The following is a 19,515-nucleotide window of genomic DNA, read 5'->3' on the forward strand; positions in this document are numbered from 1 at the left end:
ATTGTGTTGGGCCCTGCTTTGGCAATCTGGTAAAGCTCATGGACCCCTTCTCAGAATAATGTTTTTAAACTATTGAAGGAAATGCTAAATTTCAGTTTGAAGTTAGTTAGGATAAAGATGTAAAAATTTCCCCCCATTAATTTAATGGACCCCTTGATACCTCTTCATGGACCTTAGGTCAAGAAGTCTTGGGTGAGAGGATCTCTGAGGTCCTTCCAGCTCTGCACTCCATGAAGGTTCATGGAGCAAAGAGGTTCACCTCAATTTTCTTCCCCTGGCAATCATTAGGCACCCCTACCCTCACCCCCACAAAACCTTTTGCATTTCCAGGAAACACAGAAAATAAGGAAGCTTCTCTCGGCTGGAAATCTAACAAAGACCAAAGAGATGTTGGGGGAAGTTTTGTCTCAGGGTAGGAAGGATGCATGGGTATATTAATTTAAAACACAGGTCATGGCTGGGCTCTTTCATAGGGTGGTACAGGCTGGCCAAGTTGTTTACCTTGAACATACCACCTTCCCACTCCAAGTCAAAAACAGATGATGAACAGAGGGAAGGGCCAAGTTGCCCACATTCTCCCAACCTAGGTTACTGGTGATCATGCTCCAAAGCATGATGGGCACCCTACACTTTCCCTCCACTCCAGGCAGGGCCAGATGGAGGCCTAGGCCTAGATCCAAAGGGCAGATTTTCATTGGCTTGGCAACTGTCAACTCAAGAGTTCTAAAGCCAACCCCACCTATTCTGTACTTCAAAGACCTGCAATTTTATCAGTGTAGGCATTCCCTACAGTCACAAATGGCAAATCTTTCCTTCCCTTGCTAACCAGTTTCACAAGAAGTGGCAAATAAATAAATTCACAAGCCAGTGGCCAGTTTTCTGGACATGAGCCTCTCTGTACTCAGCTGGGCTGGTCCTCACCAAGTGCGTGCTGGAAGCTTGTGATATGTTGGCGTCCACTTCAAGAACTCACAGCCGCCTCTACACCCAGGTTAGGCATCAGAACACTTTACAACTCTGACCCAATGCCTCTTTACCACAGGTTCTAAGCTTGTTCTCTCTCTGCTCGAGCGTATTCCTTTCTCTGACTGATTTATTTTAAGTTAAGGGACGTGGTAAAGGAGTTTCTATTATCTCCAGTTCTAGAGCTTAGCTTCCCGTCACTTGGGAACTGAGGCAGGCAGAGTCCCTGGGGTCCCCAGGCTTTGCAAAGGAAGACTGTAGAGCTGTGGCTGGTCCCCAGGGCCAGGACACCCAAGGCGTCACTCTGGCTAGGACCTGGGCGAGCTGACTTCCCTCTCTGTGAGACTTGCGTGGGAAGGGCCAAGCATTTTCTGATCTGTCACCAAACAAACTCCTGGTGAGATGTTAATTGATTCGCAGATGCACATGAATCAGAAGGCACAGAAGGCAACTTGCCCTTTTTTTTGGCTGTCACGCAGATGAGAGGCAGTGGTGCTTGGGTGGAGGAAGAGCAGTCTAGTGGGTAGAGCCAAGGAAAGGTAGCTGTGAGCTCCAAAGTCTGGTTCCAAACTCTGATGCCGGCTCAGCAGCCTTGATCAGCCGTGTAACCTCTCCTGACTTCAATAACTCTGCCTGTCAAATTAAGGTTGAACACCTATTCCCTGGGAAACCCTGAATAGTAAAGGTGTCCCTAGGTTCTTAAATGTACTTAGAAGAACTGTAACCAGGAATTTTTGCACCTAGGGCAAGTACCTCAAACAAACCTCCTTGGATAAGTGCTTCATTTGTTTTCCCCAGAGAGGAAGGCGGGGGAGGGGAGTGGCAGATGCAGGGTGAACTTACCCCAGCCTGCCATCTGCTAGCTTTCATTTTGACTAATTATTCTTGCTAACTAGGTGCTAACCTCTGTGGTTTCTACGCTCTTGAAGCATGTACCGTAAGCACCAGCTTAAATTCAACACCCTGGGTCAAAGGCCCAGTGGTTCCAAGTCACCACCACAGTGCACTCTCTTTACAAGACCAATGTTCAGGTTGCCAACTGACCGTGCACTCTCTTGGGATGGGAGTCAATTCACGTCACACATAAGGCCCAGGCATATCCTCTCCCCACCACTGCTATCTTTCACCAAATGAAGTTGAAAACCTCATCTTTCCAAAGCCCACAGTGGCTCTGTTACATCCTGTCAGGGGCTAGTGAGGACTTTGTCGCTGTTGAGTACTTTCAGTCCTGCCTGACTCTTCCTGACCCCATTTGGAGTTTTCTTGGCAGACACGTTGGAGTGGTTTGCCATTTCTTTCTCCAGCTCATTTTACAGATGAGGAAACGGAGGCAAGCAGAGTGAAGTGACTTGGCCAGGGTCACACAGCTAGGAAGTATCTGAGGCTGGATTTGAACTCGGGAAGATGAGTCTTCCTGACTCCAGGCCTGGTGTCACCTACTACAGTGCCACCTAGCCATTGTGAGGACTTTGGTGAGGTTCCATTGCAGAACTTGGTTTCTGGCTTTTCTAACACATAGAGGACACAGTCAGGAAAGGGCCATTGGCGATGTTCCTTCCCTCTCATGCTTTTGGTCCACGCTCTTAATGCAGGATGGGTTAGCTAGCATTTGTACTAGAGATTTTCTTGCATTTTTAGAGAGAGGTTACTTCAGATTGTGAAAAGGGTCTTGGGTTTGGAATCAAAGATATAGGCTTGAGTTCTAGCCCTGACACTTTACTAACTGTATGACCTCTAGGAAGATATTTTGCCTCTTCAGTTCTCAGTTTACTCATTTATAAAATGGGAATAATAGTTGGTAGTAATAGTAATAGCACTTACCATGCAAGAGAATAAATGAAATCATGTATATAAATGTTAAAGCACTATAAAAATGTAAGCTGTTATTATTATTGTTATTACTTTCCTCCTGAGAACAAGCACAGAGAGGATGCATTCCAATCAGCAATTTAAACGAAACAAAAAAACTTTAAAAAAAAATCAGCAACTTAATTCTCTAGTCCTGCCCTGCCTCCCCCAAAAGCATTAGAATATATAACATATACACACACATCATATACATGTATGGATTACATATACATACATATATGCTATGTATATTTAGTCATACATGCGTGTACACGTATATATAAATATATATGTGCTTATCTATGTAGTACCACCTCCTTCTCTTTCCTAAGCACTCCCTTCCCAAACTGTTAAGAATTTTCAAGACCCAAATTTGCTTTCTGGGCTCTGAGGCTGATCCAGAACTGCCCCCTCCACTTTTGCCCTTAGCATCATCAGCCTGGGAACTCCCCAGCAGGAAGCCCAGGAGAGAAGCAAAGGCTGGATTACAAATAGTTTTCAAATTAATTTTCCCCTTGCAAACACACATAACTAGTTTTGATAGAGCTTATACTTGGGCATGGGCGTGAGCCTGTGCCTGCTAAGCTCTTCCTGCTATTGCTCCCTCCTCCTCCCTCCCCCGAGGCATCCTCCACACAAGAGAAGGAGCCTTCTTCCTCCTCCCAGAGGCTTTACTCCTCTGGTTTCTGCCCTGTTTGGTTTGGCTTGGCTTTGGGGCCAAAAACTTAGCTTGCATTTGAGCCAGAAGCAGTTGAATCCCCACATCACCCCCTAGGAATCTCTAAGTGAGTTGGTTTTGAAGCTGCCAAGAAGGTATTTAATACAGTCTAAGGATGCAGGGATTGCGGGGGATTAGGTGGGAATATGTAAACAAGTCCTGCCATCTTGGATTGCATTGAATCTGCCTAAGAGGGCCCTGTCTGTGCATGTGGGGTCAGGAGCAGAGACAAAGGAGGCTGAAAGGGGAGGGGGCAGTGCAGGAGGGACCCCCAAGGAGCATTGCAGAGGAAACAGCTCTTTCCTCTGAGCTTGCAGTAAAGAGGACTCCACATTTCCTGGAAGCCTGGTACGGAGGAAAGGATCAGGAACCCCAGCTTAAACTCTGCCATGAACTCGTGTGGCAAAAGGCAAGTCAGTTCACCTCTCACCTGAAGTCAGTTTCCTCATCTGTAAAGTGGGAATAAAAGTAATTTGTTTGCCTGGCTACCCTGCAGGGTTATTGTCAAACTCCAATTAGATCATGTATATATTTGAAAATGTGGTTTGAGAGCTATGAAGTGATAAATATACATATGCACATATATGCATCCATCCATGTATGTACATGTATATACAGACACATACTCAACGACAGTTATTCCCCGCCCCTCACCCCACATTCTCAACCGCCCCTGTGTACATTTTCCCAAATCGCATTTGAAGCCTTGTTAGGTGAGCATCTCCCCTTCTGGACCACCGCAGGAAATGTATCACACAGGTAGGAAGCAACATGCTTCCAGGGAATGGTAGGGACTTAGCTAGCCACACTGGACCCCCTCCCTGGCTGATCAAATTAGCCTCCCTGAACAGAAGTCAGCTATTGACATGGTGCCAGGGCTTCTCCCCAAGCTATGCCAAGCAGCAGTCCTGACTGTGACTGTAGAGCTATCTGGGCAGGGGGTTTCCTGATCGTAGGGGCATGACTATGAAACTGCTAGTCTGAAATGGAGTTAGAGACCACCTGCAGGACAAAGGGACTTTCTGTCCACTGGATGAAGGACAAGCAATACGGAGCAATGGAAACTGAGTTAGATTGTAAGGCAGACCTCTATCGTGTTAATAAAATCAAAGAGTGGAAAAGCCATTGATTCTGTAGCGAAAGGACCTCGGTTCAGGTGCCACCTCTGATGCTTACTAATGGCGCAACCTTGGTTAGATCACTTGGTCCTCTGTTTCTCCCAATGCAAAATGGGGGTGGGGGAGGGTTGGATTAGATGGTCCTGCCCAAGTCGAGACCTATCCATCTATGATCTGTGTAGATCTTCTTGGAGGTCCCTTCTGGTTCTAATATTCTATGTTCTAAAGTTCCTTCAAGCTCTAGAATTCTAAGTTCTGTGTTCTAAGATCCCTTCTATCACTAATATGCTTTGATTCTAGACAGAATGAGCTCTTTCCTAACCAACTCCTATTGGGCCATGGGCCCCCACTGTTCTTCAGAAGTCCGTGTCCAGGTGTTGGTTGAAGCTGCTGGAACAAATGTGATATTTAATGGTCCAAATACATATAAGTAGTGTGTGACTGGTGTCTCTCTCTTTAAATGGATTTCCAATCTCCTTAAAATAAAGGAACTCATTCTGATCCTTCTTTCTTCACTGACTCTGTGTCTTTGAGCTCTCCTGAGATATTCCATGTCCATGAGTAGTTGTAGGGCTCCTATGTTACAGTTCTCTGTATGGATAGGAAACCTGTTAATGAGGCTTATAGGACAGAGGGCAACACTAAGCCCTGTGCTTCTGGTATAGCAAGTGTTTACCGGCCTAGTCAATCCATGCAGAATTCTAGGACTGAGGTGTGGTTTATATGATCTTGGTAGTAATGCAACATTATAGAGGGATTCTATGCTGTGAGTTGCCAAGTGACAAATTGTCCTTGTGGGTCCTCTTTTGTTACGGGGACTAATTGTTTTCTTAACCACTGTTCTGATGTGTTAATACCCCATAATAAGAACTAAAAGCCCCTAGTGTCTAGTCATTAAAAAAAAAACCAATAACAACCACCAGAGGTTAACGATGTAATAGTCCCAGAATCTGAATCTATGAATGCACTCTTCATACATACATATATATATATATATGCATACATATATATATACATATACATATATATATACATATACATATATATATACATATACATATATATATACATATATATATATATATATATATATATATATATATAATATACATATGTATGTATATGGCCAAGGATATACACTCAGGTCAAACTCTTTTACAACAAATAACATCTTTTAAAAGTCTATACATAGTAAAAAGATTTCAATGGCCCATATGAGGGGTGGTGTTGCATGACAGAAAGAGCACCGAACTTGGAGTCAGGGGACCTGGGTTGGAATCACTGATCCAAAAATTACTAGCTGCGTGGACTGTGGACAAGTTATTTAAACCACCATTTTCCCATCTGTAAAATGGAGGCAATAATCCTTGCACTACCCGTCTCTTGGGGCCGTTGTGGGGAACATGCCTTGTAGATTTCAGAATACTACAGAGACAGGAGTGATTATTATTTGATACAAAAAAAAAATTCAGTACATTAAGAACTTGCCATTTCCTTGAGTTGGTCATAGCAGGTTTGACCCACGCATGTATTTTTTGTAGTTATTGTTCTTCCAAATCAGCATAAGTCTCCCAACAGGGATTATCCTCTGGGTCTATGGATGGGATTGAAAAGGCTAAAGTGAGATCAAGTTCTTTTACACAGTGCCCAAAGAATGGGCAGACACCCCTGCAGGCCTTCATCCTTCTAACTGCCTATGTGCCTTCAGGCTCAGTGGTTTGTCTGTGCAATATGAGGCCATAGCAAAACAAAGAAGTCATCCAAATGGGCAGAATCTGACTCCCTCAGAAACTCTTCTTCCTATTCTTTACATCCACTTCTCATCCAAAGATATCCATTACCCTCATGACTGAGGCCCTGCCATCACACCCAGCGCAGTGCCTTCCTTGGGCAGAGTCTTGACTCTGCCCTCCCACAATTCCCCATCATCTCTTACCTATTGTGTGTCCTACATTCTTCATGGAGTATCTCAGAAAAGATCTAATGAATTCATTGCTGCTAAAGTGCTAATAGTGAATGAGGCTTAAGAATCCAGGAGATCTGGGTTCTAATCTCAGTTTTGCAAATAACTTGCTGAGTGACCTTGTGCAAAAAATGTCTCTTTTCTGGGCCTCATTTGCTCCATCTACAAAAACGGGAGTAGAGGAGGTTGATGTCAGGCCATCTCTAAAGTTCTTTCCAGGTCCAAAGACCAAGGGTCAGATTAAACAACTCAGCCTACAGAACCGTGATGTTTGCAGCCTGCCCAAAGGCTGGTCCCACTAGGCTCATTTTCTTAAAAGTCTGCTTTTACTGCCCAACTCATCAATCCAAGCAATAAATTCTCCGCTGAATTTACCTTGGCAGCATTCAAAGACTTTCTGCTCAGAAGCTGGCATAGAATTAACCCCCGTAGTTTTGTGATTGACATATGCTTTTTCCCTCTGTTGAACTCTCTGGGAACCCAAACCCTACCTTTCAACTGCTCTTGGGGGACCAACTTCTCAGAGGCAAAAGTAGCAAGCTCAGGTCTTACCTATCTCATCCTTGGTCCACACTTCCCAGGAATCAGCCTCAGTCCCTGAAGGCAGCCAAGGGGGTGCTTAGATTCTCAAAGAAATGAAGAAAATAGTTTTTCAGCCCACGTGCTCTGGTGACACATGTTTGTTGAGCATAAGCTGACTTGTAAGCCTCTGGATTCAGGGAAAGTGGCACAAAATCCCCACATCTGTATCCCCCAAACCACAGTATATTCCCACAGAGGTAGAGATGGGATACAGGGACGGAGAGGTTGTCTTTGGTGCCACTTCCACGGCAAGACAAGAAGCAGTGAGGAGTAATGGAAAGGATGTTGGGCTTGGACTGAGGTGAGTCCAGGTTTCTAATCCTGCTCTAAAATTAATGTGATTTGGGTCAAGTTGCTTAATTTCCCTCAGCCTCAGCTTTCTCAACTTTAAAGGAGGGATAATAAAATCTGTAGTATTTACTTCATAGAGCTGTTAGAAAAATAAAACAACAAATAGCATTTATAAAGTGCCTTAAGGTTTACAAAGCACTTTACATATAACCTAACCCCATTGATCTCATCTTATCCTTACAATAGCCCTGCAGGGTAGGTGCTTTTATTATTCCCACTTTAGAGACAAGGAAACTGAGGCAGACAGAGGTTCCAACTTGCCCAGGGTCATACAACATGTGTGTGAGGTTAAATTTGAACTCAGGTCTTCCTGACTCCAGGCCCAGTGATCTCTCCACTGTACCACCTGGCTGCCAAATGATGTACTGTCCTTTGTAAACCTCAAAGTTACATACATATATAGATAGATAGATATAGATATATATAGATATGTGTGTGTGTATATATACATATATATATACACATACACATATTTTATATTTATATATATGTGTGTGTGTGTGTGTGTGTGTGTGTGTGTGTGTATATATATATATATATATATATATATATCTCACCTGTTATTGCTGTCTCTTTCCCACCTCCATCCCCATTCCCATCCCCAAAGATGCTGGGCGTTTTCACTCTGTCTTCTGTCTACTGAAGGCCTCATACTTTGTTGTTCAGTCATTCAGTCATGTCTGACTCTTCATGACTCCATTTGGGATTTTCTTAGCAAAGATACTATAGCGGTTTGCCATTTTCTTCTCCAGCTCATTTTACAGATGAGGAAACTGAGGCAAACAGGATTAAGCAACTTGCCCAGGGTCACACAGCTAGTGAGCATCAAGTATCTGAGGCCATATTTGAACTCAGGTCCTCCTGACTCCAGGGCCAATGCTCTATCTCCTGTGCCATCTAGCTGCCCCAATTTCTTAAAACAAGGTAATCTTTCTGCTCCCCTCCAGTCATCTCAACTTCGTATATTCACGTAGTTTGCTTGGATCAGACAGAAGCTCTGAATCTGTCCAGAATAAAATCCTTCAGGGCTACTTGGTCTTTGTTTGACCCTAGACAAAGCCAAAAGGAAAACTGGCAAGAACTCACCAGTGGTCTGTCCCTGACTCCAGACAAAATGGAACTGAAACCATCCCAAACCATCCAGGAGTTCCCCTCAACTTGGGAATAGGTTAATGGTCATATGGTACAAGGACAGAGGGATGCTCTCTGCCTTACATGGCAAAGTGGACCGAGGCTTTATAAAACTCACAAAAACTCTCCCATCTCCAGGACAGGAAAAACCTAGACCATTTAGCAAGGCAAGAAAAAATACAAAACAATACAAGAGCCAAAGCAGCCTTAGACCTAGGGTCTGGCATCAGCTGGGGTATCTCTTCTTAGGTCCAGGAGTCCCACACTGGGCTCTGAATAGGTCTCCAATCTTATGCTGGCCTTGGTATATAGATAACTATAGCTGACTTTTGAGTCCTCAGGGAGCACAGACCCTTTAAGCTGACACCTGCATGGCCACAGTTTGTGGCCAGACCCACTCTATTGTTTCATTCTGAGAGCTAAACTGTGAGATAAGAAATTGAATAGTTTGGGATTGATGAGCTAACCAAAGTTATGAGAGAGTCCAGCAGAGACGGTGAAAGCTATTCTCAGATACCACACGATGGGGTTAAACGGGACTTGTAGGTAAGTGCCCCAGATGACAAGCCTCCTGACAGACAGTCTAAAGATATGAGGGTCTCTGTCTTCAGAAAGCTTATAGTCTAGTCCAAACTAGAGTCTCAGAAATTCTTGAGAGGCACAAACTGTGAGGTGAACTCAGAGAAGGGAGAGACCACTTTCAAACAGAGTGGAAACTTCACGGGGAAGGTGACATTTAAGCCAGACCTGGATATCTTGAATGAAAGGAGAGATATGGGGGGGGGGGGTGGCATTCCATGCACAAAGAATGCCATGAATAAAGGTCCTGAGGAGGAGTTTAGGGCTTCTTAAAGAGCAGCAGACAGGTCAGCTTGAATAAAGTCCAGTATATGAATAGGAGTGACATGGGATAAGGCTGGAAAGATAGGTGAGAGTTGACTATGGAAGGCTGTGACTATTGGGCTAAATATGGACGTTATTCAGTAATCTATGGGGAACCACTTGGGGCCATCTCCAGTTGTCCTGATTTATATTTCACCACTGCACCCACATGGCTCCGGAGGAGATAGTGAGGCTAGTAACTTTGCACAGCCCTGCCTCACTTAAATCCAATCCACTTGCAAGTCATGGCATCACCTCCCTGATGTCATGGTCCTCTTCCAGAATGAAGGACAAACAACAACAACGGGGAACCACTCATTGTGCAAGGGAGAGTGACTTGGAAAGTTATACTTCAGGAAAATCATTCTGGAGGTGCAAACAGGATGGACAGGGACCCCTTCCCCATGGTCTCTCATAGCTAAGCAGATAAATAAAATTCCCTTCCAGATCACCAGCAACCAGCTAAGATTAAACAAGCAGTCCCACTGCCTAGAACCTATTTTGTCCTTTTTCCTCATGTGCCCAAACCACTGAGGCTGAACAAAAACCAAGCTGCAGGCTAGCTGGCCAGTTGTCAAGGTCAACTCCTGTAATTTGTTTTCCAAAAGGGTGTTTTGGGAACACATACTTTCTATCTCCAGCAAGCAGACTTCCCACAAGAATTAGAATGGTCGCCTTTGGCTAGTTATTCTGGGACAAGAAAACAGCTCCCTCTGATTCTGCACTTTGGATCAGCTATAGCTTGGTGTCACGGAAGGTCACTGGACTCGGGTTTGAGTGCTGTCCTGCTGTGTACACGAATCACTTCACCTGCTTCTTCCTCATTCACAAAATGGGGATGAAAATCTCTGACCGAGTCTCTCCCACGATTGCTCTGTGGATCAAATAAGATCATGCATGTGAAAGCATTCACTGTGCACTATTGGGCATTACTACAATGAGCTGAAGGTACAAACAAGATTAAAAAAAAACCCATTCTTCAAACTGTTTGAAAAGAAATAGCTTGAAAAGGTCAGTGGTGATCGTGCCTTTATCTACCCGAGTTCAAATTCAGCTTCAGACACTAGCTGTGTGACCCTGGACAAGTTACTTAACCTCTGGCTGCCTCAGTTTCCTCAATTTTAAAATGGGGATAACAATAGCACCTACCTCACAGGATGATTATAAGGATCAAATGAGATCTGGCACACTGTAGGTGCTTAATGAATGCTAATTCCCTTCCCCTTTCCTACATGTGTTGGTGGGACAGTCTGGATCCCTAGAGTGTGGACCATTTCAAATAGGTCCTGTCTCTGCTTCATGTCTAACTCCTCCATAGCAGTAACTAGTGCTGATGCTATGACAAACTGCCGTCTACAGAACTTATTGGTTCTGTAGACCAGTAGCAGGATTGTATTGTAAAGCTGTATATCCGATAAACTATATCAAGATTATGGCTTTTCTCAGCCACTAAAAAAGATGGTAAATTCGGCTAGCTTTGGAAGGATTAACCCAAGACAACTGATAAAGAAGGAAATAGAAAAAGAGATGCCACATATAGATGAAATGCTTTTCTTCCCACCTAAAACCTGCCCCCTTCCTACTCAGGACTTTAGGAGAGGAGACATCAATAACAGAAAAAGCAGGAGAGCAAAGGAATAATAGAATAAAAGACTGAGGCCATTCTTAATACTAATGGCAATTGATGACAGAGGAAAACAGGAAACAACTCGCAGTTAATGATCCCATCAACTCCTTGCCAAATGAAACGAGTGGATAGTGTTTGGGGGTGGGGTGGGCAGCAGAATCATGCCCCATCCTACCCTCTAATCAGAGTCTCTATTAGGTTTGATCAGTGACTTCTTGTGCTCCTTGGCCACTCATGTTCCCAGTGGAATCCTAGACTCTGGAATGTGTAGCAATCAGACCACAAAGGGCCAGAGACACTCAGAAACGGATGCATCCCCTGAAGGCCTATTTAAAGCAGGGAGAGCCCAGGAGCCTTGAGAAGCTCAGACTGGCTCTTTCTAGGCCATCCACTGGAACTAAGAAAATCAGCAACCTCCTGGGGAAGGAAGATCCAGAAGGAATAATGTAAGTAGATTTGACTCCTTGTCATGAAATAGCTTACTCCAACACACATCTTTGCCCATCCCTGACGATGGATGCAGGACAGACTCAGTTCCTGTCTACTGCAATTAGTCAATGATGCTCAGCTTAGACAGGTGCAAACTAGGACCAGGGTCTAAGACTGGATTAGGAGGTTGGGTAAGACTGTAGGAGTGAGAACTAGGTGCTTCCAACTCCTATAAAGCTTGAAGTCAGAGACTAGGAAAAGTCATTTCCTACTGCAGGCAGCTGAAATCTTTCAGGGTGCTGATAAACTGATTCTCATTATGGGGATGAGGTAGGGTTTCCCTGAAAGGTCACCACCTTCCCCATCTCCACTTAACAATCATTTCATTTATAAAACCCAATCTCCTTCAACCTGTGCAGGACCCTACCGCAAAGGATTTCCGGGGAGAAAGCCAAATTAGTTCCCTATGGGTCTTTAAAAGCAGACAGGTTTGTAGGGGGTGGATTTAGGTAGAGTGGTTTTTTGGTTTTGTTTTTTTCTTCTTTCATGCTTTCTGGCTGAGGTTGCTTCTATAAAATGTTTTCAAATGAACTGATTTTTGGAAGGAGCTGAAAGGTTCTGAAGAACATAGCTCTGTATTCATTAGGACATAAAGTCTTTATCTAAATCATAGCTCTTCTCCCTAAGGGACAGAAAGGGAGTCTTAAACTCTGTAGCCACCTATAGTGGGGCCTCTCAGCCACAACAGGAGAGCAATTATCACAGTGACAACGGCATTTAGAGAAGTTTTATTTGCGCCATCTTCTATACTTGACTGTCTTGAGGAGCTGGGCTGATAGGACTACCTAGCCTATTTCTCACCGGCCTCCACATATACTGAATACTACAAAGCTGGTTCTAAGCGCATCTTATTTAAATGTTAAGAGGGCATTAACAAGCAACCTAACTGAACAGCTTAGCCAGTCCTATATATTATAAAGTTGAGACCTATTAGAAGTGGATGCTCATAGCTTTCCACCCAGTGCTTCTGAGATGATAAAGCCCAAGAGTCAATAATTATAATAAAAGGCTAATGAGACCAAATTCACTCAACCCTACCAGGGCAAAACTACACTGCTGTAAACCATTCAAGCAGTGGCAGTATTATAGCACTAAGCTGCCAAAGCAGCCAGATCCAGGGATTTCAGTAGAGTGAAAACCAGCCTAATTGGTACAATCAACTCCCAAGACTGCTAAGAAAATAAAAGCCCAAACACCCAGCCTAGTGACGCTAACTAATGCTTCTTGGAAGTTGGGCTCAGCTGAGGATCTCCAGCTCAGCACCACAGTGTTTGCCCAGACTTTGAGATGTTACTGTTGACAAGTTGTTTTGAAACAATGAGTGTGTGCAGTCTGTAACTTTCTCCCTCTGCTCCCCAATGCCCACAAACCAGATGAAAGCATCTCACTCCCTCTCCTGTCTCCTCCTCCTGACTCTGGGTGCCTGCTTTCCTCCAAGTGACAGAAGAGAAATCAGACATCCATCAGATGGCATCAACAGGGTTAAGATGAGCGAGTCAGAGGGAGTGGGAGGTCACCAGCCTGGCTTCCCGGAAGGAGCACCTAGGCAGAAGAGATTCCAAGATCTGGCCTCCTTGTTCGTCATGGCAAAGAAGCTACAGGGACTTGGTAAAGAGAGAGCTGGTTTCAGATTCAGGTTTGGGAGGCAAGAGGTGGACAACAAAGCTACCAGCATCTACCTAGCAAGTGAAGAAAAGCGGAATGGTCTATTGGGCAGCCTGGCTGAGGAACTCAGCGGCTACAATAGAAAGAAAGGTGGTTTTAGCTTCCGCTTTGGCCGGCGATGAGGGGCTGCAGATGGCTAGGATGATACCACGGAAAGGAGCCTGTTCGGGGACTTTCTCTCATCTGTCTGCTCCAAGTCAAATGGCTGTCCCTGGTTCTGTCTTCTTTTAATTCCCACTTGCCCTAATTCCCAACATAAATTGCCTAGAAACTCAGAACATTATTAGGTGGGCTTTTCTGTATGTTATGCTGGTGGGCTGGGTGGGCTGATGTGTGAGTTCTGTGACCTTTGATCCCAAACTTTGCTCATGTAACAGGATGAGAGAGAGATGGTGTATTCTGATAAGGAAAAACACACAGCCTTTGTTCAAACTCACTGAAAAGCAACAATGCTCAGTCTGTAGCACTCTTTCCCTCCCCCAGCGGTCTGCTTCTCATTGTTTTAAAACAATCCCCTGGCCTCAGTGGCACTGAGCTGAGAAAGATGCAATGCAATGAATAAGAATTGGGCGAGCTTGCATGCCATGCTCTAAGTTGAAGGCAGAAGGACTGAGTGATTATAGTGGGATAATCAAAGTGTTGACAGTCTCCACAGGGATGCCTGTAAGCTGACATCCAAAATGTGGCTGTGAATGAGGAGCAGATTCTACTGGGCACCATGCACAGGTTTAAAAAGTCAAAGCAAAACAAACAAACAAAAAAGACCTACCAATATTCTTGTTCTCCATCCCCATTAACACAAAATGCCCCTGGCAGGAAAATGCTGCTCACTGTCAAGTTGCCATTTTGGACAGGGTAGCTGCCCAGGTTATTGGGATAAGCCATCTTCCGAGTACCATGCTTTTACGAAGCCAGGGTTCTCGTGGGGATTGAATGAGCTACGCATGAAAAGGCATTTGATGTTGCTGTTTAACAAGCCTGTATTTCACATTTTCAATATATGTATTTCTTTTTAAATAAAAATTACAACCCCTGCAAACTACAGACTCTTAACTACAGGCCATTAGTATATCAGAACTTAAACTTATGGTGTTGTGAATGTCTTAACACTTTGAAGACTGAAACTATTGCACATACCCACACACCTTTCTTGACATTCCTCTAGTTGACAGTCTAAGAAATATCGGCAGCAGAAAGGTAGAGACAATGCAGAGTAAATTTTCTTATTCTATTTGGCCTTTGCTAGTTTCTTTAGAGAGAACATATGAAAAACAGCTCACCCAATCCCAGGAAAAACCAGAGCTAAGCCTGCAGTGGTTTCAGACCTGGGGCTGGGTAACTCGCCTGCTTCAGACATAGCTTTGGTGTCTCCTTAGATGCTATCCCTTGTCAAATATAGCTATCTGATGCTGTGCACATGCTGGAGTGCTTCAACTGCTAAGACAAGGAGCTTATATTGATGTAACCATAGCAACATTTCCCCTCCTCTTTTAAAGCTGTACCTTACTCATGTTCACAATTGAATAATTTTCCATTGAACTGTCACAATTAATTGGTGGATTTTTATTAGCCTTTTAGAACCACACTGGGCTGAGCCCAGCCTGGCAGCATGTAGTGTTCAACGGTCCTTTCTCATTTTGTGAGAGACTTACATTCTCTAGCAACAGCCCTCAATCTTTAACAGTCAAAGAGATGCTTCATTATGGAGAAACATATTGGTGCTACAATAGAACCAAACTGATTTGGAATAGAGAAACATGGGTAATAAGATGGAAAAGGAATACTGGAGTTAATAATTTACTTTCCAATTAGGGCAAGTCTCTTTCTGCTGCAGCTTTTCACTTAACTCTAAACTGGACACTAACAAAGACAGGATTAATCTTTGGGCCTGGGGCATGTACTCTGCTCTCAATGACCATTTTGGCTTGGGACAGTGGCAATGAAGATCAGATGATGGGACTAATCAAAATTATATAATAAGACACCAAAAAGAATGTGTGTCATCATTTGGGGGTAACACAATTCAGAATACTTCCTGCAAGGAAGAAGTGGACTTTGAATTAACACTAAAATCGCAACAGGTACTAATTCTGGGAGGGTAATCTCCCATTTCTTTACTCTTCTAATCACAGAAGACAAAAGTTCTAGAACTCTTAAGCAAAAACCCTTTATGGTCAAATTTTTTTGAAGTGAATTCCCAAGAGTCACAATTTTGTGAATTTATGCTGTAAAGTCTCAGAATAATTTAGCCAATACTCTTTCATACCAGGTATGCTTCATATACAGAGCATCCCAAAAGTCTTAGTGCAGTTTTCAGCTTTAATAGCTTAAAATTTACCCATGTTCACAACTGACTTTTGGGACACTCTGTATGCCTATGTGTTTTGACAGAAGGTAACCTGGGTCCCTTTCCCTCTGCGCACTAATGAACATCCCAAAGCATCTAATTACATTGTCCATCCATTAACACTGAGTAAAACAGAAAGGCAAAAAAAAAAAAATCACAGAGCTATGAAGGATGCCTAGAATGAATTCTCCTTATTGGTTTTGTTCCTTTTTGTAGAAAGACATTCATCCACATGGTCACTAATTAATGTCACTTGGCAGGATACTAAGAATTGGGTCACTCACTAGTACATATGGTAGTTTTTGACTGCAGAATCTGACTTATTTACTTTTGTCAGAAAAGCATGAGATCAAGAGAGTGTGGTTTCAGAGGAACAGAAATAATGACAGGAAGTTTTCACCTTGAAAAAAAATACACAAAAAACATCCAACACCCAACAACAAATAAAGCTCGTCTTCCAGTTTACTTGCACATTCAGGCTCAATCACCCTGAAAACTGGGGCAATCAAATTGTTAAATGCATTGATCTGTTAAATCACCTCCCACTGTTATTTGGCTAAATTTAGTCGTTAACCCCCCTGCCCTCCTTCATGCCAACCCTACCATTTCCTGGTTAAAGGTCTGCTTCTTCCTGATGTCAACCAATCATCCTATGCCATGCAGTTAGCCTCAGAATTCTCCTTCACAGCAAAAATTACTCTCCAGATTAGTGGAGGTGAAGGTCTTTGCAAAACATTTATTTCGGAAACAGATTAGGCTCCCCTGAGCAACTCATTCTCATTCCCTTACTTTTCCAAATCAAGGTCACTTACTGTTTGCATCTGTTAATTGTGTTTATCTAATACACAAAAAGGTCTCCATTTTGGGTGTGTAAGTCTAAAGGATTTTAGCTATCAAAACTGAAGGTGGAGGTAAATAAACAATGCTAATGAAATACAGTCTCACTCCTGAGCTTTTACAATTGTGGTCATTTTAGACCCCTAAATAAATTCTTATTTTGTAATACATAAGAATTGTAGTTCTTTCTCCAAGTACAACCATGAATGGATTTAGTTCACGTCTCCCCATGCTGCTGAAGTTCAAATGTTCCCTTAGCCCCTAAGCTAATGGACACCTGTACATAAAGGGGTGCACCTGCACCCTGGGAAAGTGCCTCAGAATCCAGCTAGGGGCAATGAGAGGAGATCTCTAACCCTCTGAGAACAGGCTCAGTTAAACTGAGCAAGTAAGTCATGGGATGGGTCAGACTCAGTCATCACCTTTCCTCCCCCACCCCTGCCCTCCACCTCCCCGCTGCCCCATTCCTTTGCTCTCTCTCAACCAGTTACATCGCTCACAGATCCCAAACTGTAGATATGGGAGCAGAGGTAACAGATAATCCCTTGCTTCCCCACCGGTGCCCTAGAACCCTGGAAACTGAGGAAAATGAACAGACATTAGACATGGGACCTCTCCAATCCAAAGGGGAAAGCTGGAAGCTGTCTTGGGAGCCTCCCAACCCCCAATGCCCAGCCAAAGATGGAATGATTTGATACATTCTTGAAAATATACAGCACTCCCCCTACCTCCAGTCCTCCTGAGGACTCCGTCTCAGTTAGCTATCAAGGATATCATTCAATAAATCTTATGTGAATGTGTAAAATTTGGGGTATAGGTTCTTTTCTTTTTTAGTGTAGACGCTGACTTACCATGATATCACTCATTTGGTGAGGCATTTGCTACAAAGTGTAAGAATTAAAATAAAAAGGAGAACTTGATCAATTCTCTTTTTAATTTTAAGAAACAACCCTACAAACTCAAAAAACAGGATGAATTCACTAGTGTTCTTTTTAGCATGATATGAATTAGAAATCTGTCCACTATTAGCCTTGACTCAGGGAATGATAACAGAAGAATCTCCACAACACCTGGGGAAACTGGTCTCAATGTGATCTATCACAGGCTTTTCTCAAGTGATGTGAAGACCATGAGATGTCACAGATTACAGTGAGATGTTTATAAAAGGCCATTTTAAGTCTAGTGTTCTTATATTAGGAATTTCCCATACCATTGTATGACAGTGTTGTCAAGATCCCTAGAATTCTCCGAATGAAAAATTAAAAGTAGCATCACTCAGTGATATGAATGAACTGGAATTGGGGCAGGATTAATCCCAGTTAGGGTGCTCAGAAAATTCTTGGGAAACACGATGAGTCATTTTTCAGGTTTGAAACTAGCTGTCAAATGAAAAGGAAGATTTAGTTACTTGTGGAAGAAGCACTACATCAGTTGAGACCCGGGTTCTAGTACTGCTTTTACCACTAGCTAAATCCTTCCCATAATGTTTCAGCTAGAAGGAACCCATGAAACTTCCTGGAAGTTTATGGATGAGGACACTGAAGCTCTGGGTAAGGCCTGGTGACTTGCCTAAGGTTGCACAATATGCACAATTTTAGGAGTAATGGAGGAGGGATTCAAATGCGGGTCTTCTATGTTCAATGAGTGCCCTTTCATGAATGAGTCTGGCCAAGTGGGTTCATGTCTCTGATTCTCATTTTTCTCATCTACAGAATGAGAGGATTGGACTGGATGATGGTTTACAGCTCTAAAATGATGCAATTCTAGATGTGGAAATCTACCAGTCTTTGCTTTATACAAATTTTCTCATCTGGTTTCCTCTTCCAATGATATTCAACACATCTTGTTGCAACAGAGCTCCTTTCACAGGGCTTTTGTGAACCGTACTTTTCAATATGCTTTGGTGAGCATGATATGTATTCCTTTGACAAGCCTACTGGTTTAATAAGTATCATTATCAGAGGGCTCTACTTACTTCCCCAACTTCAACTTTCCAAGCTGTCAGCCAGCATTAAATGGAGACCAAACCCATGAAGAAAGAGAGTCCCTCCTGACAACCTGTGCTCAGTGGGTGGCTAGAATAGGCCTCTATAAAGGGTTACCATTATAGTCTTATAACACCACGCAGGCCAGCACTCCACAGCTATTCATCATTCCCACAAAGAAATAAGACACTAGGCATGTCAAAGACAGGTAAATGAGCGGTGCTTTAAGCTGATGGGTGGCGGCAGAGAGAGGGTTCAAAGGCAAAAATAAGAAGAAATGCCTTTCTGGAGGTGTTAACTCTTTCAGGCCAAGAAGTAGTAATTCAGGAAATTACCTCCTTCTGCACACTAAATAATACTCCAATAGCATAAAAGTTAATGCAAGCTTCACCAAGGAAATCATTTATTCCTTTCCGCCTGCCACTACCAAGTGGGGCAAGTTCATTTCTGTTTAGCCTCATCTTAGTTGCTGAATTACAAGCAGTCTAGGTTGCTGGAAAGTAAGTTTCTTATGATGCAAGAAAGGTTTGAGAAGAGGGACAAGGAAATTGTTCCAGCCATTGCAGATAATGACACAGGACGCAAGACAGCCACATTCTGTGTGCTAGTAACCACTTTGGGAAGGGGCAGTGAACCTTGCTTCATATAAGGTGGAAATGAAATAGCCAAAGGAAACATACTTGTTTTCTTCAATAATCATTCACTTGTCCTCCCTCTCCACCCCGTCTCCTGACAAAATGTAACATTAAAACTCAAGACCCTAACACCTCTCCCCAGGCTCCAACAGGCACCATGCATACAAAGCCTTTATATTTCCTTTACTAAAACGAGATATCTTCCTTTCACCACGACTGGATGGTTTACAAAAAAAGAGTAGTTAAGGTTTAAAACAATACATGAAGAGGTTCTTATTTTTTGCCAACATCGATTTATTTAAAAAATACTAAGGAAGACAGACTTGGACTCAAAAAACATTAAGAGAGTCACATACTGAACAAAATGTATTGGA

At 43.2% G+C, this 19,515-nt stretch overlaps 1 protein-coding gene across 1 annotated transcript; it reads left to right on the forward strand.

The window, feature by feature from the left end:
* The first annotated feature begins 13,030 nt into the window (after positions 1–13,030).
* On the forward strand, positions 13,031–13,460 carry QRFP (pyroglutamylated RFamide peptide). The gene has a single exon (XM_020973540.2). The coding sequence runs from the start codon at positions 13,031–13,033 to the stop codon at positions 13,457–13,459; it is 429 nt and encodes a 142-aa protein (XP_020829199.1). The 3' UTR covers position 13,460.
* Positions 13,461–19,515: the final 6,055 nt, after the last annotated feature.

Source organism: Phascolarctos cinereus, unplaced genomic scaffold, assembly GCF_003287225.1.
Source record: "Phascolarctos cinereus isolate Bilbo 61053 unplaced genomic scaffold, phaCin_HiC Scaffold_2;HRSCAF=192, whole genome shotgun sequence".
NCBI classification, from domain to species: Eukaryota; Metazoa; Chordata; class Mammalia; order Diprotodontia; family Phascolarctidae; genus Phascolarctos; species Phascolarctos cinereus.